This window comes from Nuphar pumila, chromosome 17 (genome assembly GCF_984573655.1).
Source record: "Nuphar pumila chromosome 17, dmNupPumi1.hap1.1, whole genome shotgun sequence".
Classification (NCBI taxonomy): Eukaryota; Viridiplantae; Streptophyta; class Magnoliopsida; order Nymphaeales; family Nymphaeaceae; genus Nuphar; species Nuphar pumila.
Genome location: NC_143265.1, coordinates 261,649 through 288,812, shown reverse-complemented (window position 1 = coordinate 288,812; position 27,164 = coordinate 261,649). Strand labels below are relative to the sequence as shown.

At 40.2% G+C, this 27,164-nt stretch overlaps 1 protein-coding gene across 1 annotated transcript; it reads left to right on the top strand.

Moving 5' to 3' along the window:
- LOC149811279 (protein FRIGIDA-like) lies at positions 1-27,085 on the top strand. The gene is made up of 3 exons (XM_089993487.1): positions 1-1,236; positions 25,992-26,167; positions 26,251-27,085. Exons 1-3 carry the CDS (start codon positions 348-350, stop codon positions 26,800-26,802), a joined length of 1,617 nt encoding a protein of 538 aa, XP_089849613.1. The 5' UTR covers positions 1-347; the 3' UTR covers positions 26,803-27,085.
- The last annotated feature ends 79 nt before the right edge of the window (positions 27,086-27,164 follow it).

Genomic DNA, 27,164 nt, shown 5'->3' with positions numbered 1-27,164 from the left:
GAGTTTCAGTTTAGGGTTTTTCGTTTTTTCCTTTCGATCTCCCCCTCGCTCCCTTCGTCATCAGTCGGCAGTCGCACCTTCGTGGCTTCGTCGCCTTCTTGGCGGCCTCGCCAGTCTTCCCTCGCACTTGGAGTTTACAATCGCCCCTCACCGCCTCACCCCCTTCTCCTTCCTCGCGGTCGCGGCCTCGCCAGTCGGGATTCCCTCTCCCTCCCACCTTCCTTCCTTCTCGTTTCGCCTCCAACTCCCTACTTCTTTTTTCCTTGTTCGTACCACACTCCGACGCGACGATGATGAGAAGGCCGAAGGGAATGAGCAGCGCACGGAGACTTTGATACCGGAGGGCCATGCGGTTGGTGGCACATACGTCGATGTCGACGGCTTTGAACAAGAAGAAGGTGCAGAAGAAGGAGAAGGAGAAGATGGTGGTGTTGAAAGAAGTAGAAGAGAAACACCCTCATCTGGAGCCCAAGGGACAAGGGGAGGGAGAGTCGTGTGGCGATGGCAGCATCCCTGGTATCCTGGAGTCTGTGGATCGCCTCCGCAGCCTCTCTTCCGTCCTCTCGACATTCATCCTCAGATGGGACGAGTTTCAGAAGCACCTGGACCTTATCGGCAGCAGCCTAGAGGGTTGGTCAAAACACACCGTCTCCGATTTCTCGAAGAATCAAAACCAGCCGCCCGAGCAATCGGAAGAGCGACCTATTGCTGCTGCTGAACTGGGTGCCCTCGCCCAAAACATGGATGCCCGAGGGTTCCGCAAGCACGTCAGCACCCATCTCTTGGACAAACCCGAGTTGGGTAGAGAAGTTGCTCTGTCTCTCAAGTCTGCTCCCGATCCCGCACGTCTCGTTTTGGAGTGCATGAGAGAGGTATGCCGCCACGGGAGCAAGGCACAAAGCAAGATGCCTCATCTTACCTTCGTGCAAAGGGCCTGCATCCTCATCCTGCAGATGTTCATCCAATCTGGCCTGGATGCCAAGCAGCAGCAGCCTCCCCTCATCCAACAGGAAGCTCAGAAGATTGCGGCCACTTGGAAGGATCGACTGGTGAACGAAGGTGGGCTGGGTAAGGCTCACCAGGAGGATGCTTTGGGTCTACTGCTTTTCCTTTCCGCCTTTGGTGTTCGGGAGCAGTTTGGGACGGATGACCTTTACGGCCTTATCTGCTCGAGCGACCTATCTAAAAACGCCCGGCTGCTTCGTTCATCGGCATTCCTCACAGAAAAGATCCCGGGTAACGTTTCCATCAATCCCATTTTTCTGCATACTTGTTCATTGCCCATGATTCCGTTGCTACTCCCGTGGGGGAGGGGGAGGGGGATGGGGAGGGGAGAAACTGCTATCTGTGCTGCGTAAGACAAGTTCTCTATCCATTAATCTAAATTCACTGATAAAACCTTTACTCTATAAACGTTTGTTCACCTTCGATTGGCTACTCACCTTTGCGTACCCTTTCTTCCTGCTTATTCGATCTGCATCATGTCTTTGTACTGTTGTTTCTTCATCTCTCTATGGTAACATGTGTACCACACCATTTGGATAGTCGTCCTTTTATTCCTTCTTTATCTGAACCAGGTTTTAGAATTTGCTAACATATTCATTCCTGAGTCGGTTGTTACTCCATATGACCACATTAGGATATGCATTAAATACCTTATTTTATCCCTCCCTTGTTGTTCGCGTTACGCGAGAGTCGTGCATGTCTTACCCCTATGCCATAAAGTTCTCCTTCAACTTGAGAGACACCAATTCATCATAGGTATCAGAATCCATCGCATACAAGCTGCGCTAGTCTTGTCCTCACACTCACAACAACAACAACGCCTTCATCCCAAACAATTGGGGTCGGAGATATGAACCAAAAAGAAGATCATTTTGGGTCCTCCACATGAATCCTTCTCCTCCAATCATTTCTATCCAATGTCATGTCCTCGGTGAGGTTCAAAGCATTCATATCCTTTCTTATCATCTCCATCCAAGTCTTCTTAGGCCTACCCCGACCTCTTTTAGCTAATAGATTTTCCCATTTCTCCATCCTTCTAACCGGAGCATCATTAGGCCTTCGCCGAATATGTTAAGGTGAAATTTGTGCTATCTGTGTTGATTTCCATTTTTATGTAATAATTCACTGACATAATAGTTCATCATCATGTGGATTTTTTGACTAGTGAGTGCGTTCAAGCACACATACATCTATCTAATGTTACAGAACCGCATGCATAAACTGAAATTATTGAAGTCTGATAATCGGCTTATTTAGTCTGGTTATTCTTATAGAAAATATACTCAGGAAGCAAGTATGTTGACTGTACATGTTAGAGTATAATGTCAGAGTGTATGCATGCATGTATTTTTTTTGGAAAATAATTGCAAGCACATTAGTAAATGTTCCATGAAGGCACGACACCAATATGGATACCCGTTGCAGACGGTTCATTTGTCACATTTTCATGTAAGTGGTTGGTGTGCATCTTCAAAAATAATGACAAATTTGTCGTTAATTCTTTTGCAGGCTTTCTGGGAACATTGTAAAAAATGCAGTGTGCATATTATAGTAGTGATACTATTCTCCTTCATTCATCTAGGTTTCATTTTATACATGTATGCTGTCTTTAATTAATGTGGCAATTCCTCCTGACCTACTTAATAGATCGTAGGTAGGTGAAACTTAAAGTAATCCTTAAGTCTCTAATCTAAATCCCACCGAAGTTGGTCCCACCAACCAACCCCTGGCTCATTTGAGTCCTTTTGTAATGCTATGTTTGGGAACTAACAGTCAGAGGCAGTTTATGCTGTCTTTAATTAATGTGGCAATACCTCCTGACCTACTTAATAGATCGTAGGTAGAGGAAACTTAAAGTAATCCTTAAGTCTCTAATCTAAATCCCACCGAAGTTGGTCCCACCAATCAACCCCTGGCTCATTTGAGTCCTTTTGTAAAGCTATGTTTGGGAACTAACAGTCGGAGGCAGTTTATGCATTTGGAAAAGTAGTAGCTGCTGGTTAATGGATTTGGCAGCTGCCAGTACCACTTCTAAAAGGTGCTACTTACCAAGTCCACTTTTGAGTGCAAATACAAATGGGGAACCATTTCACTTCCTTTCTGACTTCCATAAACTTCCTTTTGAACATCATTCTCTCAAACAATTGTGACCATAGTAGTTTGACGATATTCAAGCCCAAATTCTCGATTCCCATCCCAGCTACCAGTTCCCAAATTAAGCCTAATAGTTTCTGAAATAGTATGGAGTTTCCATCTAATTTAGAGCACCAAACTAAATAAATTTCTCAAAGAAAAGGTTTGACTTCATGACAAGTTGTTTCTACTATCTATTTAAGCCAGATATAGGCCTTATTATGACAACTTATGCTAGTTTTCCTATAAATCCAGGGAAATTGTCATGATTTTGCCCCAGAATTTCCAAATACTGGATCTTTTTGATGAGGTTGCAATCTGCTTATGGGAGAACTCATTATTCTTGAGGTTGTACTTCATGTTGGTCATGGCAGAATTTCTGTAGCCATTGTAGCCCCAAAGCAAATCATGCACAAAGACAGAGAGATATGGGTCTCACATTCCAAAATGGACATCTTGATATTAATCAATTATGAAAGTTGTGTTGTCTGAAAAGACACACAAGCTTGAGAAACCTTCCGCCATCTATGGCATGCCAACATGAAGCACAAGGTGGTTTATATTCAAAGAATCCCTAGGACAATCTTTTTTCCAATGAGGAACTGAGAAACCACCCCCGGAGTAAGAGACCTGGCCGTGCTGGACTATGCCTTTCAAACCTACCGACAGTTCTCCGATGGTGTAAGACCTTAGCACACCCCTCACCCTCAATGAGTCGCCTTGCTTCAGCTAATGTGCAAGTCTGACACCCTTATGATTTGAACCTAGACCATCTGTCTAGTGGCCTAGGCCTCCCATTATGCCAAACCCCTTTGAGGCATCCTTAGGACAATCTTGCTTATGCAATTTCACTGATGTAGGGCCTTCTATGAAATGAGTGGGATAAACCAATTAGACTGATGGCATTAATGCATTCTAATGGTTTCTATACGAGTCTTCACACATTAGAAAGAGCACACCAAATGGTAGGGGTGATCTTTGTTGCTAGATGTAATACATGTATCATTGTTGGTGTGCTACCCCTCTCTCTTGTACATTTTATTATTTATATAGGGTATTCTTATGCTTTTTCATTCTTTGTTGTAAAGTCACAGTTTTTGTTTGTTAGTGAGTAGGGGAGCCGGTTCCCTTAACCTTTCTTGTTTAGAGCGAATGAAGTTTCTTATTTTGAGTTCCTCTTCTAACTTTCTTGTGCCTTCTTCTCTTGTGATATGGCATCAGAGCCGTATTCACATTGAAGAGAGCTCGTGGGGACAAGATTGGGAAGCTTAGACTTCATTCTTGGTGCTTCAGAACACTACATGTTGTTCATCTTGAGTGGCTGATGTCAATACTTCCAGGTCATGTTTTGATTCTGCGTTTGTTGATATGGGGATTTGATAGAGGAGATTTTTAGAAGTTAACCCAATCAAGAATCGTGTACCATCAGTGCAATATTGGATTTACAGTGACTTTTCAAATATTTTCTGTTATTGGCCTCAAATACAGACCAGATTTGTGAAATCTGTTTGAATCAATGGTTTTTATGAGGGAAAACTGCACTGATTCTAGTCGTATTTGGGTAGAGACGCTGTTGATCATCATTTGGGAATGGAATCTTGCGATTTGATTGAGTTCTTGTGAGTTTTCAGGAGCATACTTCTGATTGTAACAGTGTGTTAATGCTGTCTACTGGAGTTGTGAGCTGATGATACGATGATATGGCTGTGCATTGTGATATTTGTTGTCTGATATTAGTCTTTGGCTATGAGTAATGTGTGCTATTATGTATTGTGGTCTCCTTGTACGGATTTGTAGTGTCTTTGAGCATTGATTTTCTATCAGCTATTGTTTTGAGAAACATTACATTTTGTGAGCATATTTTCTTGTGGACAAAAGTCTGTAGATAGCATATGTGTTCTCTTTGTTGCTGTGCTTCAGTTCTTGTGCAGGGCTTATACTGCAGTTGGGAGTTTGGTGAGTAATGAGAAAAAAAAAGTGCTCAGATCATTCCCACCAAGTTGGATGGGACAATAGAAATTACTCATATGGGGCTGAGTTTGTAAAGACTGTGGCCAAGGGGTATGGCTATGTGGGGTACCTAGATATTACCTAATTTAAATTAAAGAAGGCTGATTTAAACTATGATGTTGGCATCATGGAGTGGAGAAGGACAATGCCAAAGTGAAGTCATAGCTCTTGGGTTTTGTGGAGGAAAACATTGCAGTCAATATTATGAAGTATTAAACAGCCAATGATGCATGGAGATAGTTGAAACAAGTTTATGCGCAATCCAATTTTGGTTCGAAGCCATCAATTGGAACAAGAGCTTAAGGCATTGAGACAAGGAAATGGTTCAATTTAAGTGTTCTTTACCAGATTTCAGGAGTTCTCTGATGCTTTTTCCTTGATGGTGCCTTTCACTAAGTGCACCAAGTGTGATGAGTCCATAGAATGTAAGAATCATGATAGTGATGCAAGTGACTAGTAGCAGTGGCTTTCTGATGGCACTTCCTCTTGAGTTTCATAGCATTGTCCGCAGTATCCTATGTCACAAACATTTCATTTAGTATGCGTATACATGACACTTCATGGACACAGTCAAACTAGTTTCATACGCAGTCAATATTGTGCCATTAACTTTGTCTATTTCCTTTTATGATCTTATTTACTTATTTTGTATTCACCTGAGTTCTTTTTCTTTTAAAATTTGTCATCAATTATATCACGTTCCATTTTCAACCTAGTTTCATTGTTCTATGTTCCTAGCCATAGTGATTTAAGATTGTTTTTTATACACATACATACATCTATGTGAGTGTACAGTCGTGTCCTCATATCCTAATTTTTTAAAAATTATTGTGTCGTACTAAAAGTATCTGCTTCATGCACTGATCCCACATTTGTATCTATGTGACATAGGCGATATCCTTTATCGCCCATTTCTCCCTACACTAATTCAAACATTTGGCAGAGTTTCTTAGCTGACTCAACATTCAGTTTTTGATGGGACAGTACTTGTTGCCTCAGCTGGACGTGCAGGAGGCAGAGGAGATATGAGTTCTGTTTAGTGCCACTATTGTAGAGGATACAAACACATGAAGAACTCATACCCAGTGCTGAAGAAAAAAAGGGTGGAATGTATGTGGCTTCCACTAGAGAATAGATGATTGTAAGCCCAAAGATGTGCAACTTGATAGCAGTGGTAGTGGTGCTCCGTCTATTTCATCTTCTATAGTGATCCTTTCTGAGCATTATTGGTGGTTAGCTTCAGATCCCAGAGCAGATGCAATAGCAGATTCACCAGTTTCAGCTTTTGGCTCATTCTGTCACTTTTTCCTCTTTTGTTCCTATTTTCTCCTTTGGTACTACCTTTGCAGGTATCCCTGATAGTTCTCTTGGGTGGTTGATAGACTCAAGAGCATCATGTCACATGCTAGCTCATGAGTCTGTCTTGACCAATTGTCGTCCCTGCAATGGTATTTTTGCACTGGGGATGAGTCATCCAATTTTGTTTTAAAAGTTGGCTCCATTACTTCTAGTTAGTATCTCTAAAGTAAACTAAATATATCTCAAGTAGATCATGTGCATTCTCTTGATTTGAATCTTATTTTTGTTGGTGAAATTACTAAACTTAATTGCAATGTTACATTTTTTCCTGTTGATTGTGTTGTGTAGGATTAAATGTCATGGAAGAGGATTAGGATTGACCATAGGCGAGGAGATTTGTATTACCTAGATTGGTTGTGTACGAGTTTATATAGGAAATCTGAAGTCAGTCTAGGAGGAGTCAATTTTGTGGCACTAGACCGAGTCATATTTTCAGCTCTAGGTTGCTACATTTGGTATCTTCGGCTCTTCGTTCTAGTACAAGGAGGAGAGCACACTATTTAGAGGGCAAAACTCTAATATTTTATTGAAAATCACTAACTGATACATGTGATTTGACCCTCTTTATTGAGTCTATTCAAACAAATCAAAATAATGCCTAAAGTACCTCTAGCATTATAAGAAATAACAAAAAAGGCAACACTAAAGGTAGTATGTACAATATAATACACAACAAATAAAGTAATTTCAACTATGTCCCTAAGGCATGACCGACATTATTTTCCTACTCCCCCTTAAACTCGAGATCAATGTTGTGAAAAACATTGAGGCGTAGCAAGACTTTCCACCAAAAACTGAAGCGAGGCGGAAGCCTATAGGCGTAAAGCTTAAGCCTCATTTTTTTAAACTTAAAAAATATCTAAAAATATAAATTAATAAAAAATGCTTTATTCATGAAGTAACAACCAATAAGAAATAAAAAATATCAAATAAATGCCAAAAAAATGAAAATAACATGTAAAGTAACATTAATGCAATAACTTGATCTATATAAGTATCTAACAAGTAAAATATGAGCATTCAATGAAAAATTAAATAACAAAATCAATAACAATTAAATTCCTCAACATCATGTGATCAACATATGATGCATATTAACACAAACTAAAAGTCACAAATCACATTAACAATCTTTATATACAAAATTACAAACCTACACATACACAATAGATTACATGTACATACACAATCTTTATGTGAAGTTATGTACATGTACAAACCTACATATACACAATAAATTATTTGCATATCCACCTATCAAACATTTATTTTAAAATAATGACACAAACTAACATTCACAATTTGATATACACAATCTTTACAAAAACCAACACATACAGAGTCAATTACACGTACACACGTAATCATAAGTACAACCAATTAATTGCAAAAAGGAAGATGACCAGAGGAAGGAAAATAAGAAGAAAGGAAGAGGAAAGAAGAAGCGGCAACAAAGGAAGGGAAGAAGAAGAAGAAAAGGAGAGGAGGGAAGAAAAAGAAGAAGAATAGAGGAAGAAGGACAAAGAAAGAATGAGGAGGGAAGAAGTAAAAAAAGGAGGAAAGAAGAAGACTAAGTAGAGGAAGGGAAGAAGAAAAAGGAGGAGGGAAGAAAAAGAAGAAAAAAGAGAAAAGAAGGAGAAGAAAAAAGGAGGAAAGAAGAAGAAGAAGAAGAAGAAGAAGAAGAAGAGAAAGGGAAAAAGAAAGAGGAGGAAAAAAAAAGAACAAAGGAAGAAGAAGAAGAAAAAAAGAGGAAAGAAGAAGAAGAAACGACATCAGAGGAAGGGAAGAAGAAAAAAGAGGGATGAAGAGACAAAGGAGAGAGAAAGAGAGAAAAGTTTGTACCTACCGTCCGTGGTGAAGAGGGTGGGGTTGGGGAGCAAAAGGGAGGAGACGGGTGGCCTACCCTAACATTGAGCCTCCCTCCCCCCTTTTGTTTCATTTTTCATTTTTTTATTTAATATTGAGGCGTGCTCCTCACCCTGAGGCGCGCCTTTCCATGAGGCATGCACTTCAAGGCCTATGAGGCACACTCATTAGGCATAGTTGCACCTTAGGTCTGTGCCACAAGGCAAAAAGCCCCTCACCTTGAGGTGAAGCACAGTTTTTGCGCCTTGAGGCACGCTTTCAACAACACTGCTCGAGATGGTACAACTTTGGAGATAAAAGTGCAAAATTGATCCATTGGTTGTGCCTTAGTAAACACATCGACAATTTGACAAGCCGCTTGAACATAGACTAAAGAGATGGTGGATTCAAGATACTCCTGTCCCACAAGATAACAAACAATCTCTCTATGTTTTGTATTCTCATGAAACTATGGATCCTTTGCTATATAAATGGTATTCTGCTTATCACAAGGCAAAATCGTAGGCACTGACTGAAAAAGTCTATTTCTCTGTGTATTGCCTGTGTATTCTTTACTTGTATTTGTTATTTTGTATTCCAGGTCTGGATAATATATCATACCCAACCCATACTATAAACGAAGGATATATATACATGTTTTAGGTCACAATTTCATTATTGGAAATCGTGACAATCACAACTTCTCCTTTCTCTTTCATCTCTCTTTTCATGTGTGACAGATCCTAGTGAAATCTAATATGGTATCAGAGCAGAGATCCATCTAGGGCTTCAAAGCTGCTTCCTGAAGGTCTGACCTGAAAGATCGACCTGCATCCAATCAAGAGGTTTTCTTCTTCCACACTTTTTTTCCATCTTCTTTCTTTCATTTACTCCTTTTCTACTATTTTTCATGCTTGAGTATTCAGATTTGACGTGAATCTGCGTTAGACCTGAAAGGTTCCATTTCTTCTTTCTATTCTCGTCTCATGATTTGTCTTGAATAATCATATCTGATTATGTACATGCGTCAGATCTGAAATATTCAATCCTTGCGCCAGATTTCAAATTTTCTTGATCGTGCATATTCTCTTTCTCGCACTTCTTCATTCTGTCAGATCTGATCGTGAATACTCTTGGTCTCACAATTCCTATTTTTGCCAGATCATCCATCAGTATCTGATCTGGAATACCATATTTCTTGATTGCTGAATCACGCAAATCGTTGGGCCTACAAATCGTTATGTCTACACATCGTTGTATCTACAAATCGTTATGCCTACAAATCGCTGTGTCCATAAATCGCTGTGCCTACAAATCATTGTGCCTGTAAATCGTCGTGCCTACAAATTGTTGTGCCTACAAATCGTTGTGCATGAAATACACCTGATGTCAAATTCCATATTCACGAACCTCTTTGTTCCTGAACCATCATAGTTTCCATCTGCGATTTATTAAAGTCTGTTCAGCGTGAGCTGTTCTGCTCCCTTTCCTGCATCTATCACAATCGTAAAAAGAGGCAAGAAGGGACGATCAACAATTTTCTAAACAGTGGGCTGTGCATCTCGTGAATACCTTGTTAACTTTTAAGCTATAGACTCCCATTCTTCCCACTTTGGTCTCTCTTCGAGTTTTCTCACTCAGGTTGTTTCTGAAAAATTGACTACCTCAAACTTATTGATTTGGAAAAAACAGATCATTCCTTTTATAAGGAGTCAAGGTCTCTTAGGTCATCTGGATGGAACCGTTTCAACTCCATTGGAATTCGTTGCGCGAGAAGAGAATGATGATAAAGCGGCAATCTCAATTTTGTATGTCAAAAATGCAGAATATCTCAACTGGGAAAAGAAAGATCAGTCAATGGTCGCGTCAATGGTCGCGTACATTACCTCTACACTCTCTCAAGAGGTACTTATTGCAATTCTTGATAATTGCACAACCATGCAACTTTGGGAGAGACTAGTTCAGACATATTCACAAGTTTCTCAAGCAATAATGGTTTTTCCCAAGAGAGAATTTCAGCTATTGAAAAAAGACTCCATGTGTGGAGGAAGAGTACTTTGGTGCCTTTATATAAGAATAAGGGTGATATACAAGATTGCACAAACTATCGTGGTATAAAACTCATGAGTCATACTATGAAACTTTGGGAGAGGGTGATTGAGTCTAGGTTGAGGAAGGTTGTCATGATATCGGAGAATCAATTTGGTTTTATGCCTGGAAGATCAACTATGGAAGCTATACATCTTCTTAGACAACTTATTGAAAGATATAGAGAGAGGAACAAAGATTTGCATATGGTTTTTATTGATTTAGAGAAGGCATACGATAGAGTACCTAGGGACGTTCTCTGGTGGACAATGATGAAGAAAGGTGTTTCTCTCAAGTACATTAGTATAATTAAAGATATGTATGAAGGAGTAGTAACCAATGTCCGCACTTGTGGAGGGGTGACAACCAATTTTCCGATAACGGTTGGGTTACATCAAGGATCTTCTTTAAGCCCTTTCCTATTTGCGATTGTGATGGATGAGCTTACGAGATCAATTCAAGAAAATGTACCGTGGTGTATGTTGTTTGCTGATGATATTGTTTTGATTGATGAGTCTAGAGCTGGGGTTAATGCTAAGTTAGAATTATGGAGACAGACATTGGAAGCTAGAGGTTTTAAGTTGAGTAAGAGTAAGACTGAATATATGGAATGTCGGTTTAGTAAGCAACGAAGTAGTGATGGGAGTGTAGTGAAGCTTGGTGAGCAAGATATACCGGTGAATGATTATTTCAAATATTTGGGATCCATCATTCAAAAGTATGGAGAAATTGATGGAGATGTAAATCATAGGATAAAGGTTGGGTGGATGAAATGGAAAAGTGCTACTGGAGTGCTGTGCGATCGTAGAATGCCATTGCGGTTGAAGGGAAAGTTTTATAGGACGACTATTAGACCCGCTTTACTATATGGTACGGAATGTTGGGCTGCCAAGAGACATCATATTCAAAAAATGAGTGTAGCTGAGATGCGGATGCTTAGATGGATGTGTGGAAATACAATAAAAGATAAGATTCGGAACGAAGAGATACGTAAGAAGGTAGGTGTTGCACCCATTGAAAATAAGATGCGAGAGAATCGTTTACGGTGGTTTGGACATATTCGGCGAAGGCCTAATGATGCTCCAGTTAGAAGGTTGGAGAAATGGGAAAATATATTAGTTAAAAGAGGTCGGGGTAGGCCTAGGAAGACTTGGATGGAGATGATAGGAAAGGATATGAATGCTTTGAACCTCACCGAGGACATGGCGTTGGATAGAAATGATTGGAGGAAAAGGATTCATGTGGAAGACCCAAAATGAATTTCTTTTTTGGTTCATATCGCTGACCCCAATTGTTTTGGGATGAAGGCGTAGTTGTTGTTGTTGTTGTTGTTGAAAAAAGACTCCATGTCTATCATGGAATATCTAAACAAGATGAAGACCATCATAGATCAACTTGCGGTTATAGGATGTGCTGTGTGCGACAATGATATGGTGCAACAAACCTTGAGTGGATTGGGATCAGAATACAACATGATTGTTACTTCATTATTGTATTTGCCTGCTCTTCCCACCTTTGATGAGCTTCGGGCTAAATTAATTCAGTATGAAATGACCCTGAAAAGCTTTTCTGAGGATAGTCACACTCATACGAATACCCAAGAGGTCTTTGCCACAGGAATGACTTATGGTCGAGGACGAGGGTGAGGAGGACAAGGCAAAATGGACACAGGGAACGTGGATTACTTCCTACACCCACCATTACTCAGGGATCAAGACCCATTCTCACATGCTTCTTTTGCAACAAAAAGGGCGCATATCAAGGCGAATTGTTGGCATAATCATGAAAATAAAGAAAAGTCCCATCATGCAACATCCAAAAGGAAGTCCAGTAGTACCAAAGACAGTGGAGAGATTAAAGAGTTGTTAATATCTGTCTTGTCGGGGTTGAATCTAAAGCAAAATGAACAAAGAACTTGGTTCGTTGACTCTGGGCAGCAACTCACGTGATCAGTGATGCAGGTAAACTTTTTCAAACCTATTCTTTATTTTGGAAAAAGTAAGATTGTCACTGGAGATGGATCTTCCCACCTTGTTACTTACATTGGAAAGTCTATCATCCCCATGTCACATTCTACTATTGAACTCTCCAATGTCCTTTATGCTCTCAATATCAAGAAAAATATTGTCTCTGTTTCTAAACTTGTTGATGATAATGATGCTTCAGTCAAATTTACTCCCTTCTCTGTGCAGGTCGAGGACCTTCGCACGAGTGAAACATTTGCTGAAGGAAAGAGACTAGGCAATATGTATGTCTTTCAAGAAGACCCATGTCATTCGGCCTGTCCTGCTCACCCGAATTTGAAGTCTCCATTAGAGTTATGTCTTTCTGAAAATGTTTTTAGTATTTATGAATGTAATAAGCCTTCTGTATGGCACGGTCGTTTAGGACATTATGAGAGCCATTTTATTGAGAAACTTGTTTCTAATAATCTCATTCCAAAAGAAAGTCTCAATGTGGAAGAGAGAAGTCAAAAGTGTTCCAATTGTCTTTTATGCAAGAATCATGTATTACCCTTTCGTTCCATTAATAAGAGAGCTTCAAAGCCTTTTGAGATAATATGTTCTGATGTATGGGGGCCTGCTCCAGTCATCTCTGGATCTGGAAGCAAGTAGTATCTAATTTTTGTTGACAGTTACTCTCGATACACCTGGATATACTTCATGAAAAATAAGTCTGAAGTTTTTCTTTTGTTTCAGAACTTCCTGTCCTTAGTAAAAAAATCAATTCTCCGAGTCCATTCAATTTTTCCAATGTGATGGAGGCGGGGAGTTCACATCCAGTGACTTCATTTCTTTTCTTCAAAATAATGGGATAGGAAGAAGAGTGTCATGCCCACTCACGCCACAATAGAATGGAATTGTTGAGCGCAAACATAGACATATTGTTGAAAGTGCGATCAGTATGCTTCATGCCAGTCATTTTCTCATCAATCTGTGGATAAAAGCTTTTCATTCTGCTGTACATGTGATAAATAGACTGCCTATGGTTGTTTTATAAAACAAGTCTCCTTATCACTGCCTTCTTGGAATTCATCCTGATTATCATGACTTACGTGTTTTTGGATGTGTTTGTTATATCCATATTGATCAGTACTTCAAAATCAAGTTTCAGAATAAGGCTCAGAAGTGTAGATTTGTGGAATATGCGGTGAGTACAAAGGATACATATGTTATGATCCCATGACATCTCGAAAAATGTTTTTGACGAGCTGAACTTCAATCATAAAATTGACACAGGTGACATGTCCTCTACCTTCGTTGAAGTTTATTACCTTTGGCTGAATTTAAAGCTCTTTGATAGTTCGAATGAAGAATGCCATTCAGACTGTGTGCAACACGAAGAAGAGAGTCTCAAGATCGTTGGTACATCGGAATCACAGAGCTGTGAAGCACCACCACCATTGGAATCGGGAAGGTATAAGGGCATTTCCTACACCAGACAAAGAACGGCTGCTTCAGGACTCCTAAATCGGGCTCAAGAGGCTGCACCTACCTCATCACACACCCTTGACGTCAGGAGGTCCAGTCGCATGCGGCATCCTATTGATAGGTGGGTTAGCTACAACAATTTCTCCATGGATTTTCAACTCTTTTTGATTGCTCTCAACAAGGAGGATGAACCTATTATGTACTACCAGGCAGACACTTCTAAGAAATGGGTACAAGCCATGAATGATGAAATGCAAGCCTTTCATGAATGTGGAACCTGGGAAATTGTTCCCAGACTGCCTGACAGAAATATGGTAGGATGTAAATGGGTCTACAAAATAAAATATAAACCAGATGGGACCATTGAACGATACAAGACAAGACTCGTAGCAAAGGGTTTTACATAAGTAGGACAAGACTATGATGAGACCTTTAGTCTAGTGGTGAGAATGAGAACAATTCAAATCATTCTTTCCTTAGCTGTTGAACATAGATGAACACTGAGTCAACTTGATGTTAAGAATGCATTTTTGCATGGAGATTTCAAGAAGAAAGTTTATTTACATGGAACAATCACCAGGATACTATGAGGAAGATTGTAAGACAAATGTATGCAGACTAAAAAGGGCTATCTATGGTCTAAAGCAAGCATCTCGCTCTTGGTTTGACAACTTCTCTCTTGAGATTCAGAAGCATGACTTTGCTCACTCCCTACTAGATTACTCATTGTTCATCTTTAGAGGGCAAAATGTGATCACCTTATTGCTAATTTATGTTGATGACATTGTCATCACAGAAAACTCTGAGGATCATATCAAAGAAGCAAAGAAACTACTGAGTCATAGATTTAAAATGAAAGACCTTGGAGCCCTGCGTTATTTTCTTGGAGTTGAAGTTGATAGCCGTGCTGATGGGTTGACTCTCACCCAACACAAGTATACGATGGACGTTCTAACCAAAGCAGGTACGAAGGATTGTAAACCTCTAGGGACTCCAAGTATTCTTCACAAAAAACTGAGTGCCCTTGATGGAGACTTGTGTGAGGATCCCACCAGGTACCACAACCTAATAGGGATGTTACAATATCTCACATTCACTCGACTTGATATTGTTTATTCAGTCAATCAGGTGTCCCAGTTCATGCATGAACCGCGTATTGGGCATATGGAGGTTGTTAAAAGGATACTTAGATATCTGAAATGCATAGTTGGGGATGGATTGATATACTCTCCAAAACCATCTGGCAAGGACATGCGTGAGATTACTATATATTGTGATAGATCCAGATGAACGAAGGTCTACATCGGGATATTGCATTTTCATCGGAAGAAACTTAGTATCCTGGAGCAGTAAAAAAACAAAAGGCCATTGCTAGATCAAGTACTGAGGCTGAGTACAGATCCATGGCTGCCGCTACTGCTGAAGTCACATGGGTCCGACATTTGCTAACTGAAGTGGGAGAAGTGATATCTCGGTCTATCTTGCTGTGCGACAGTCAAAGTGCTCTCAACATGTCATTCAATCCGGTTCATCACAGTCGTGCCAAGCACATTGAAATAGATCAACCTTTTGTGAGACAAAAGGTTGAAGAAAAGGAGATTGGACCCGAATTTGTTAACACTGAAAGACAAGTTGCAGATATATTCACAAAAGGCTTGACCAAGGATCGTTTTTGGACACTTAAAGGCCAGTTGTTCATGGTTCAAAACCATGATCAACTTGAGGAGGGGGGGGGGTGAAAAAGTCTATTTGTCGTGTATTGTCTGTATATTCTTTACTTGTATTTGTTATTTTGTATTCCGGGTCTGGATAATATATCATACCCGACCCATACTCTAAACGAAGGATATATATATACATGTTTTAGGTCACAATTTCATTATTGGAAATCGTGACAGCTGCAACTCCTCCTTTCTCTTTTCACGCGTGACAAATCCTAGTGAAATCTAACACTGACAAGGTAACACCCATATCTTGAAGTTGTCGTAACCAAACAATCTCAGCTATAGTTTGCGCCATTGCTCGATACTTAGCTTCTATTGTAGACAATGCATCCCTTTGTTGTTTCTTACTTTTCCAATCTTACTCTTCCAAGCGATCAAGGAGCTTCCAAGAAAAATGGAAAAACTAGTAATGGGATGAGTCCTAATACATCCCCAAAATCAGAATCACAATATGCACTTAGCTCGACTGAAGATGATGACGAAAAGAACACATAATGCATAGTGTCTCTAATATAACGAATAATCCTCAATATTGTTGCAAAGTGAACTGTACACAGCAGTTTGCCATAATTACTAAACTTTGGTAAATTTCCATGGCTTGACTTATTGGTCTACACAATGAACCCTAACTTAGCCCCATCTATGAACCATGTATTTAAAAGAACATACATCCATATCATAGTTAATATTGCTTCATTGAAAGCAACAATTACCTTACCAAATCAATGCAACCATAAAAGCAACTAGATTAATAATCAGATGGACAATGTCATAATAATTTTGTTTGTTAGCTGAAATAACCAGCTTCAACATGATAGTAAGAAAAATTCTAATATCATTATAGATATTAACTAGGCATTACCTCAGTTTCACAAGCTTATTTAGCCACATGGACTTAATCAAATATCAAGGTAATCACATCTTAGAATTACTAGCTAGTTAGAACACCACAAGAGGCCTTATATATTTTTGAAAAAAATTGAAGTGCATTTAAACTGCATTTGTAGCGTATCTTAAGATGCACTCTGTATCATAGTGTATCGTAAGATACAAGGGTGTATAGTACGATACACACCCTTATTGAGATACATGTGTGTATTGTATCGGAACACCCCATAGTAACGATACACATCGTACCATAACATACGATGCAGACAACCTTGGAACCATCTGTATCATACATGAGTCTATCAAAAAATGTGACACTATCAGAACCTATGATCTACAAGTGTATTTTTGAAGTGGTATGCTCTCTTTGTCTGTTTCAATATGATTTTCTTCAAGAGGGACGGGAACAAGTAATGAACATGTTGAATCATCACTTTTCTCCCTAGTAGAAGCAAAATAAGGGAGATGCTAAAAAAAGCTGATAGGCCTAGAGGTGAATGACTTCTTTGACACTTTATCATAACAATGATATGCTTTTTGACTGTTTGGATAACCAATAAAGCAACACTTAGCAAACTTGGGTGACAATTTGCCCCTTTCATGTTCAAGCAACAACACATAACAAGTATAACCAAAGACTCACATGGTCGTATAGTCAGGGACATGACCATATAACATAAAAATGGTGTCTTCAACTAGAGCTTTAGAAGGCATGCAATTAATTTGGTATACAGCAACACAAGCCGCTTGATCCCAAAATATCCTAGGGACGACCAAAAAACAAAAGTGCCCACGTTGTTTCAAGAATGTGCCTATTCGTGCGTTTAGCTACTTCATTTTGCTCTGGAGTATAAGGACATGATTTCTGATGTATTATTCCTTTTTCAACTAAAAACTGTTGTACTAATATACTCACCACCTGAATCAAAGCACAAAATTTTCAACTGAGTCGAGAATTGAGTCTCAACCATAGCATAAAATTGTTTGAAAATGTAAAAAAAACTCATTATGCCTTTTCATGAAGTAAATCCAAATGAATCTTATGAAATCATCAGTAAAAAACTGGGGAAGGCCCCCATAAGTCAGAATTCACAACATATACTGAAGTCTAGAATTAGACACATGACCTAGACGCTGATGCCACAACACTGACAAGTCTAAGGCTGCAGTACCACACCCAGAAATAGCCTGTGACTGAAGTCTCAAATCTAATGAATCAAGATAATACAGATGTCCTCTTCTATGTCCAGCCCCAAGTGTCCTCTCAGACTGCCGATCCTGTGCAGCACAATCATTAGGAGAAAATATGGCATCACAGTTATGATGAGTTATTTCTCTAACATAAATCAAGTTCATAGTAAGATGGAACATGTTATACGTCAGAGATATGCAAATGATGTTTAGAATGAAACTGCGATGGGATAGATCCCACCTGAAAGACACAGTGGCACCATTCGAACCATGACAAGGAATACAATTGGTTAATATATATTCATTTGCTTTCATATGACATGATGCTCCTGAATCTATCAACCAACTAGAGTAAAGTTTGGATATACCTGCGGGGCAGTACAAGATAAAGGTGGGGACATATGAGCAACTGTTTGAGCAAAGGAATGATGGGTCTGCTCTAACTCCTGAGTATACACATCAACCTTTGCATTGTTGGATATAGCCGCACTAGATTGAGATGATCTAAAGCCACCCTCTTCTTATCTAGCTTAGGACAAATGAACTTCATGTGACCAAAGGTTTTGTAATAATTGAACCTCGTTACACTCCAGCTTCTACCTTTCTCGATCATCCTTGACAGTCACACAGGTCCAACTAACAACCCAAGAATTCAAACACAAGATATAGTTTTTTTTTCAGATGCACACTTGAACAATTCCACAAAATCAGAGTCAGCCAACAAGGAACTCCTTAACGCTGACCTTTAGGGCTGATATCTAATCACACAAACAGATCATCAAACACATAATATGCAGAAAAATATCAGCCCATCCTACAAGTGTTGGACAACAGCCTACTTCAAACCCCATTATAGTTTTCATCATCCGCGTCAAAGAAAATCAGTAACCATCACTTGGGCATTTTATCAAACACTTTACATATGCCAGATAACCAACCAAGTTTAATTTCAATCCTTCATCTCAATCAAAGGGGATTCCAACAAACCCTTACCACTCAATCAGAACAAACAACTCTTACAATTTGCTTTCACTTCCAAGTATCAACCAAGTTCAGTAATGTTGCTCAAATTGAAGGCCTCAACTCATATAAAAACTTCACAAAATAGACTGCTGCCTCTTCGTCTTCTGCAAAGAAGGCCTCAATATCCAACACAGTCGATAGGGTGCTGTACACATGCCAAATCCTTACCAAACAACAGTCACAAACAACACAAAACAACTAGTGATCTGAAAATCACTTTTAATGACGAATATAGGCTGCTGCCAGTCTATTCCCAACAAAAACTTTACTAAAACGCAGCCAAAACTGATCAAATACCCAGGACAAGTTATTCAAATTTCCATTTCAAAAAGGACCCTAGAGGAATAAACTCAAGGTGAATAAATCCTCAAATCTAATAAAAAGTTGAGAAATCCCAAATCTGGTCAGAAAGGTCAAGAAAAACCTTAAATTCTTGGAAAAATCACAACTCCCTCCATACTGCTCTGAAAACTTTGGGATTTTGCTCTAAAATCTTCTAAAACAAAGTACTAGTGGATGCCAAATGTATCAAAACCAAAACTTGAACCCAAATTCCAGTTGTTATTTTATAGGGTGACACCAAGTGGGCCCCACGTTTCACACTGTAGCTGCCTTGTATCTCATCAAGGAGAGCTCCCTTTGCCTTCAAATGAAACTTCCTTCTCTCCTGTTAATGCTTACCTTGCTCTGATACCATCTTCGGTCTGGTACAAGGAGAGCACAGAATTTGGAGGGTAATTAAAAAGCACTGACAAACACATGAGATTCGACCCTCTTTGTTGAGTCTCTACAAACAAATCAAAACAATATCTAAAGTACCCCTAGCATTATAAGAAATAACAAAAAGACAACACACAACAAATAAAGTAAGTCCGACTATGTGCCCAAGGCATGACTAACATATTATTCACATTTGGTGAGTTTAGAAGGGTGCAAGATGTTTTTGTCAAGTCATCTACATGAGTATGAGAGTTGTAGGTTGGGGTCATGTTTGCCATTTGGGTCTATATCGTAGTTGGAAGCATGAAAAAAGAACACCGTCTTCTTGGCAGTGTTAGTCTTGAATTTACAAGTCTCTCTTGGAATCCCCGAGGGAAAAGAAAAGATCCCTTGAATCCACAAGGGCTTCCTTAAGTCCACAAGGACAAGGAAAGGGAATAGCTCAAAGGATTCCTTGAATCCACAACAGAAGAAGCAAATAGCTCAATAGAACTCTCAATTCATTAGGATAAGTTGATTACAATAGCAAATAAGACCTTTATTTATAGGGTCCCAAAACACCCGAAGCCTAAACTTGTTAAGAATTCTAAGAGACTTATCCATATCTAAGATAACTCTGGAAACTAAAATCCTACTTAAATTCACCTACCTTCTAGATTCTTGAACTTATGTGGAGTTATAGAATAGTTGCCAACACGCATCCATTTAATCAATTAGGCTGAGTTGGCTCTCTTGTGTGCCTGACCATGTGGGTGTAATAAGACTCGATTTAGTACTCAAATCAACCCATCAAACATCTCAGATTACCCTGAATAGTCAACCTAAGGAGAAAGAAGAGGAAGGGTGGGGAGGGGGAGGTGGCTATATCGATTAGCGTAGCGTAACTGTTGTGTGTGCTGTGCCTCTTACGATGATCTTATATGTGTCACAGGGGGTGGAGTGGCTACATGAGTCACTGAGCAGACTAGTCCTGTCACCCCATAGTATGGGTTAAATTACACATTTGTTGTCAGCATTTGTAGGCCATGCCATCATGTAGACTAAGTCATGGTTAGGGGAGTTGGCTATTTGTGGACTTATGCTAGATCTTGACACATAGTGGAATGCAGCTCTGGCTATGAGAGCCATGGGATTTGTCATGTCCCGGAAAACTCAGAGATCAAATGATAATGTCAAAACATTGCTAACCAAAAGCAGTGTATCAAGCTCTTGCTCAAGCATATGAAATTACTAAAGTATTCTTGACTGCAAAGGCTGAATTGGAATAACATAACGACTATGCTCCATGTAAGCTAATCTAATTGTAGTTTAGCTTTGGCAGTTTCTTGCCCAAGACTGGGGAAAGTCGATAAATATCTACAGGACAAGGGAAGCAAGATGGGTTATGAATAGTTGAATTTTCTCAAGCTTGCCATGAACACTATAAAACCCAACTGGGTTATGCATGTTGCGTTCCCCTCAACAATCATTTAGCTGATAGTAGGCGAGTCTGTTAACCATGGGTAGAAACTTATTTTTTGCTCTGTTTAGTGTTTCTGTATGGTGGAGGGATGCGAGATGTCCCGTTTCTCATCTTTGGAATCTGGGTTCTTTGTTTTTGGCTATCGTTTCACTGCATTGCAATGGTCAACCTAAGGAGAAAGAAGAGGAAGGGTGGGGAGGGGGAGGTGGCTATATCGATTAGCGTAGCCTAACTGTCGTGTGTGCTGTGCCTCTTACGATGATCTTATATGTGTCACAGGGGGTGGAGTGGCTACATGAGTCACTGAGCAGACTAGTCCTGTCACCCCATAGTATGGGTTAAATTACACATTTGTTGTCAGCATTTGTAGGCCATGCCATCATGTAGACTAAGTCATGGTTAGGGGAGTTGGCTATTTGTGGACTTATGCTAGATCTTGACACATAGTGGAATGCAGCTCTGGCTATGAGAGCCATGGGATTTGTCATGTCCCGGAAAACTCAGAGATCAAATGATAATGTCAAAACATTGCTAACCAAAAGCAGTGTATCAAGCTCTTGCTCAAGCATATGAAATTACTAAAGTATTCTTGACTGCAAAGGCTGAATTGGAATAACATAACGACTATGCTACATGTAAGCTAATCTAATTGTAGTTTAGCTTTGGCAGTTTCTTTCCCAAGACTGGGGAAAGTCGATAAATATCTACAGGACAAGGGAAGCAAGATGGGTTATGAATAGTTGAATTTTCTCAAGCTTGCCATGAACACTATAAAACCCAACTGGGTTATGCATGTTGCGTTCCCCTCAACAATCATTTAGCTGATAGTAGGCGAGTCTGTTAACCATGGGTAGAAACTTATTTTTTGCTCTGTTTAGTGTTTCTGTATGGTGGAGGGATGCGAGATGTCCCGTTTCTCATCTTTGGAATCTGGGTTCTTTGTTTTTTGCTATCGTTTCACTGCATTGCAATGGTCAACCTAAGGAGAAAGAAGAGGAAGGGTGGGGAGGGGAAGGTGGCTATATCGATTAGCGTACCCTAACTGTCGTGTGTGCTGTGCCTCTTACGATGATCTTATATGTGTCACAGGGGGTGGAGTGGCTACATGAGTCACTGAGCAGACTAGTCCTGTCACCCCATAGTATGGGTTAAATTACACATTTGTTGTCAGCATTTGTAGGCCATGCCATCATGTAGACTAAGTCATGGTTAGGGGAGTTGGCTATTTGTGGACTTATGCTAGATCTTGACACATAGTGGAATGCAGCTCTGGCTATGAGAGCCATGGGATTTGTCATGTCCCGGAAAACTCAGAGATCAAATGATAATGTCAAAACATTGCTAACCAAAAGCAGTGTATCAAGCTCTTGCTCAAGCATATGAAATTACTAAAGTATTCTTGACTGCAAAGGCTGAATTGGAATAACATAACGACTATGCTCCATGTAAGCTAATCTAATTGTAGTTTAGCTTTGGCAGTTTCTTGCCCAAGACTGGGGAAAGTCGATAAATATCTACAGGACAAGGGAAGCAAGATGGGTTATGAATAGTTGAATTTTCTCAAGCTTGCCATGAACACTATAAAACCCAACTGGGTTATGCATGTTGCGTTCCCCTCAACAATCATTTAGCTGATAGTAGGCGAGTCTGTTAACCATGGGTAGAAACTTATTTTTTGCTCTGTTTAGTGTTTCTGTATGGTGGAGGGATGCGAGATGTCCCGTTTCTCATCTTTGGAATCTGGGTTCTTTGTTTTTGGCTATCGTTTCACTGCATTGCAATGGTCAACCTAAGGAGAAAGAAGAGGAAGGGTGGGGAGGGGGAGGTGGCTATATCGATTAGCGTAGCGTAACTGTTGTGTGTGCTGTGCCTCTTACGATGATCTTATATGTGTCACAGGGGGTGGAGTGGCTACATGAGTCACTGAGCAGACTAGTCCTGTCACCCCATAGTATGGGTTAAATTACACATTTGTTGTCAGCATTTGTAGGCCATGCCATCATGTAGACTAAGTCATGGTTAGGGGAGTTGGCTATTTGTGGACTTATGCTAGATCTTGACACATAGTGGAATGCAGCTCTGGCTATGAGAGCCATGGGATTTGTCATGTCCCGGAAAACTCAGAGATCAAATGATAATGTCAAAACATTGCTAACCAAAAGCAGTGTATCAAGCTCTTGCTCAAGCATATGAAATTACTAAAGTATTCTTGACTGCAAAGGCTGAATTGGAATAACATAACGACTATGCTCCATGTAAGCTAATCTAATTGTAGTTTAGCTTTGGCAGTTTCTTGCCCAAGAATGGGGAAAGTCGATAAATATCTACAGGACAAGGGAAGCAAGATGGGTTATGAATAGTTGAATTTTCTCAAGCTTGCCATGAACACTATAAAACCCAACTGGGTTATGCATGTTGCGTTCCCCTCAACAATCATTTAGCTGATAGTAGGCGAGTCTGTTAACCATGGGTAGAAACTTATTTTTTGCTCTGTTTAGTGTTTCTGTATGGTGGAGGGATGCGAGATGTCCCGTTTCTCATCTTTGGAATCTGGGTTCTTTGTTTTTGGCTATCGTTTCACTGCATTGCAATGGTCAACCTAAGGAGAAAGAAGAGGAAGGGTGGGGAGGGGGAGGTGGCTATATCGATTAGCGTAGCCTAACTGTCGTGTGTGCTGTGCCTCTTACGATGATCTTATATGTGTCACAGGGGGTGGAGTGGCTACATGAGTCACTGAGCAGACTAGTCCTGTCACCCCATAGTATGGGTTAAATTACACATTTGTTGTCAGCATTTGTAGGCCATGCCATCATGTAGACTAAGTCATGGTTAGGGGAGTTGGCTATTTGTGGACTTATGCTAGATCTTGACACATAGTGGAATGCAGCTCTGGCTATGAGAGCCATGGGATTTGTCATGTCCCGGAAAACTCAGAGATCAAATGATAATGTCAAAACATTGCTAACCAAAAGCAGTGTATCAAGCTCTTGCTCAAGCATATGAAATTACTAAAGTATTCTTGACTGCAAAGGCTGAATTGGAATAACATAACGACTATGCTACATGTAAGCTAATCTAATTGTAGTTTAGCTTTGGCAGTTTCTTTCCCAAGACTGGGGAAAGTCGATAAATATCTACAGGACAAGGGAAGCAAGATGGGTTATGAATAGTTGAATTTTCTCAAGCTTGCCATGAACACTATAAAACCCAACTGGGTTATGCATGTTGCGTTCCCCTCAACAATCATTTAGCTGATAGTAGGCGAGTCTGTTAACCATGGGTAGAAACTTATTTTTTGCTCTGTTTAGTGTTTCTGTATGGTGGAGGGATGCGAGATGTCCCGTTTCTCATCTTTGGAATCTGGGTTCTTTGTTTTTTGCTATCGTTTCACTGCATTGCAATGGTCAACCTAAGGAGAAAGAAGAGGAAGGGTGGGGAGGGGAAGGTGGCTATATCGATTAGCGTACCCTAACTGTCGTGTGTGCTGTGCCTCTTACGATGATCTTATATGTGTCACAGGGGGTGGAGTGGCTACATGAGTCACTGAGCAGACTAGTCCTGTCACCCCATAGTATGGGTTAAATTACACATTTGTTGTCAGCATTTGTAGGCCATGCCATCATGTAGACTAAGTCATGGTTAGGGGAGTTGGCTATTTGTGGACTTATGCTAGATCTTGACACATAGTGGAATGCAGCTCTGGCTATGAGAGCCATGGGATTTGTCATGTCCCGGAAAACTCAGAGATCAAATGATAATGTCAAAACATTGCTAACCAAAAGCAGTGTATCAAGCTCTTGCTCAAGCATATGAAATTACTGAAGTATTCTTGACTGCAAAGGCTGAATTGGAATAACATAACGACTATGCTCCATGTAAGCTAATCTAATTGTAGTTTAGCTTTGGCAGTTTCTTGCCCAAGACTGGGGAAAGTCGATAAATATCTACAGGACAAGGGAAGCAAGATGGGTTATGAATAGTTGAATTTTCTCAAGCTTGCCATGAACATTATAAAACCCAACTGGGTTATGCATGTTGCGTTCCCCTCAACAATCATTTAGCTGATAGTAGGCGAGTCTGTTAACCATGGGTACAAACTTATTTTTTGCTCTGTTTAGTGTTTCTGTATGGTGGAGGGATGCGAGATGTCCCGTTTCTCATCTTTGGAATCTGGGTTCTTTGTTTTTGGCTATCGTTTCACTGCATTGCAATGGTCAACCTAAGGAGAAAGAAGAGGAAGGGTGGGGAGGGGGAGGGGGAGGTGGCTATATCGATTAGCGTAGCCTAACTGTCGTGTGTGCTGTGCCTCTTATGATGATCTTATATGTGACACAGGGGGTGGAGTGGCTACATGAGTCACTGAGCAGACTAGTCCTGTCACCCCATAGTATGGGTTAAATTACACATTTGTTGTCAGCATTTTAGGCCATGCCATCATGTAGACTAAGTCATGGTTAGGGGAGTTGGCTATTTGTGGACTTATGCTAGATCTTGACACATAGTGGAATGCAGCTCTGGCTATGAGAGCCATGGGATTTGTCATGTCCCGGAAAACTCAGAGATCAAATGATAATGTCAAAACATTGCTAACCAAAAGCAGTGTATCAAGCTCTTGCTCAAGCATATGAAATTACTAAAGTATTCTTGACTGCAAAGGCTGAATTGGAATAACATAACGACTATGCTCCATGTAAGCTAATCTAATTGTAGTTTAGCTTTGGCAGTTTCTTGCCCAAGACTGGGGAAAGTCTATAAATATCTACAGGACAAGGGAAGCAAGATGGGTTATGAATAGTTGAATTTTCTCAAGCTTGCCATGAACACTATAAAACCCAACTGGGTTATGCATGTTGCGTTCCCCTCAACAATCATTTAGCTGATAGTAGGCGAGTCTGTTAACCATGGGTAGAAACTTATTTTTTGCTCTGTTTAGTGTTTCTGTATGGTGGAGGGATGCGAGATGTCCGTTTCTCATCTTTGGAATCTGGGTTCTTTGTTTTTGGCTATCGTTTCACTGCATTGCAATGGTAGAGATCTAATTACAAATGTTCTTTTGTATTTGTTTCAAGCTTTTGTGCTAATGCTCTTCTCTAAATGCATAATTCCCTGTAGATGTTATCAATTGGCTGAAAAATGGCATGAAGCAGATAGAGGCTGTTGACTTGGCCTATGCCTTTGGGTACGAGGATATGATTCAACCGCTAGGTCTTCTGCAGGAATACTTGGCTGGTACAAAAACTGCCTTGAGAAATTTCAGGAGGGATGGAAACAATACGTCTGCCATTCAGGTAAATTGATTCTTGTTTAGGATTACAGATCACCATTGTTTGTGTTTTAGGTTGCAGCCATTTATCATGATTTTCTGTTGCAGGTTGAAGCGAATGAGAGGCAACTAGCCGCTCTAAGAGCTGTAATCAAGTGCTTGGAAGATCACAATCTTGAATCGGAGGCATCAGAGTGGAATCTAAAGGATAGAACTGTCAACATAGAGAAACTTTTGCGAAAGAGAAAAGCTCCAGAATTTGGGTCCCAGGACAAGGGAGAAGCAGTAGCTGATCGTGCTGAAGTCTGGTATAGGGGAGCCCCATCATCATTGATAGGTGCTGCAGTTGGGGCATCGTCTTCTTTTGGGCATATTGGTGATCTTGCTATGTTATCAAATGGTGTTGGTGTTGCGCCTCAAATAAACTTGCTGGGACAAGCTTTGTTAGGAGGTTCTTCCCTGGCACTAGGACAAAGCTGTCTGAGCCAGTCGGAATATCTAGCCCCAAGCCTTTTTCAGCCTTTGTCGAACGGACTCTTGGGAAGTGTTCCGGGCTCTAGCGTTACTCCATATAACCCAGTCCTTGGAAGCAACAGCTTGCTACAGTACAACGATACTGCTCCTTGGAAAACTTTTGCTGATACCAGCCGCTTTGTGTAGCTCACTTGCACTCGCTAGATATTAATCTTTCCCGGAAACATGTTGTGCAGGCCTCGCTTGTACTGCTGTTGTTGGAAACTCACTCTTTCCCCACCAAAGCCATCCGTTGGGCTGGACTTAGAACATTTTGATAATTTGGATATTTGCAGGAGTTGCTTTCCTCTGATGCCTTTTCCTAGTCATCTGTGTACTCTTGGAATCAATTGCTTTCATCACATTGTCAAGGCACGATGTTTATGTTCAAATGTTCGTTATAAAAATATCCGTTCAACTTGACTGCTGATAACTCGTAAGCATCAAATCCTGCATATGTGATGTCTACCCGGTTCTCCTTAATAAAAGCTGGCAAACACAACAGAAAA

What these genes read in the sequence shown, in the direction of transcription:
- LOC149811279 (XM_089993487.1), top strand. Translation starts at nt 348, where the DNA reads ATGCGGTTGGTGGCACATACGTCGATGTCGACGGCTTTGAACAAGAAG. An exon ending in CCTCACAGAAAAGATCCCGG is followed by an intron (nt 1,237 to 25,991) that starts GTAACGTTTCCA and finishes AATTCCCTGTAG; the next exon opens with ATGTTATCAATTGGCTGAAA. An exon ending in ACAATACGTCTGCCATTCAG is followed by an intron (nt 26,168 to 26,250) that starts GTAAATTGATTC and finishes TTTCTGTTGCAG; the next exon opens with GTTGAAGCGAATGAGAGGCA.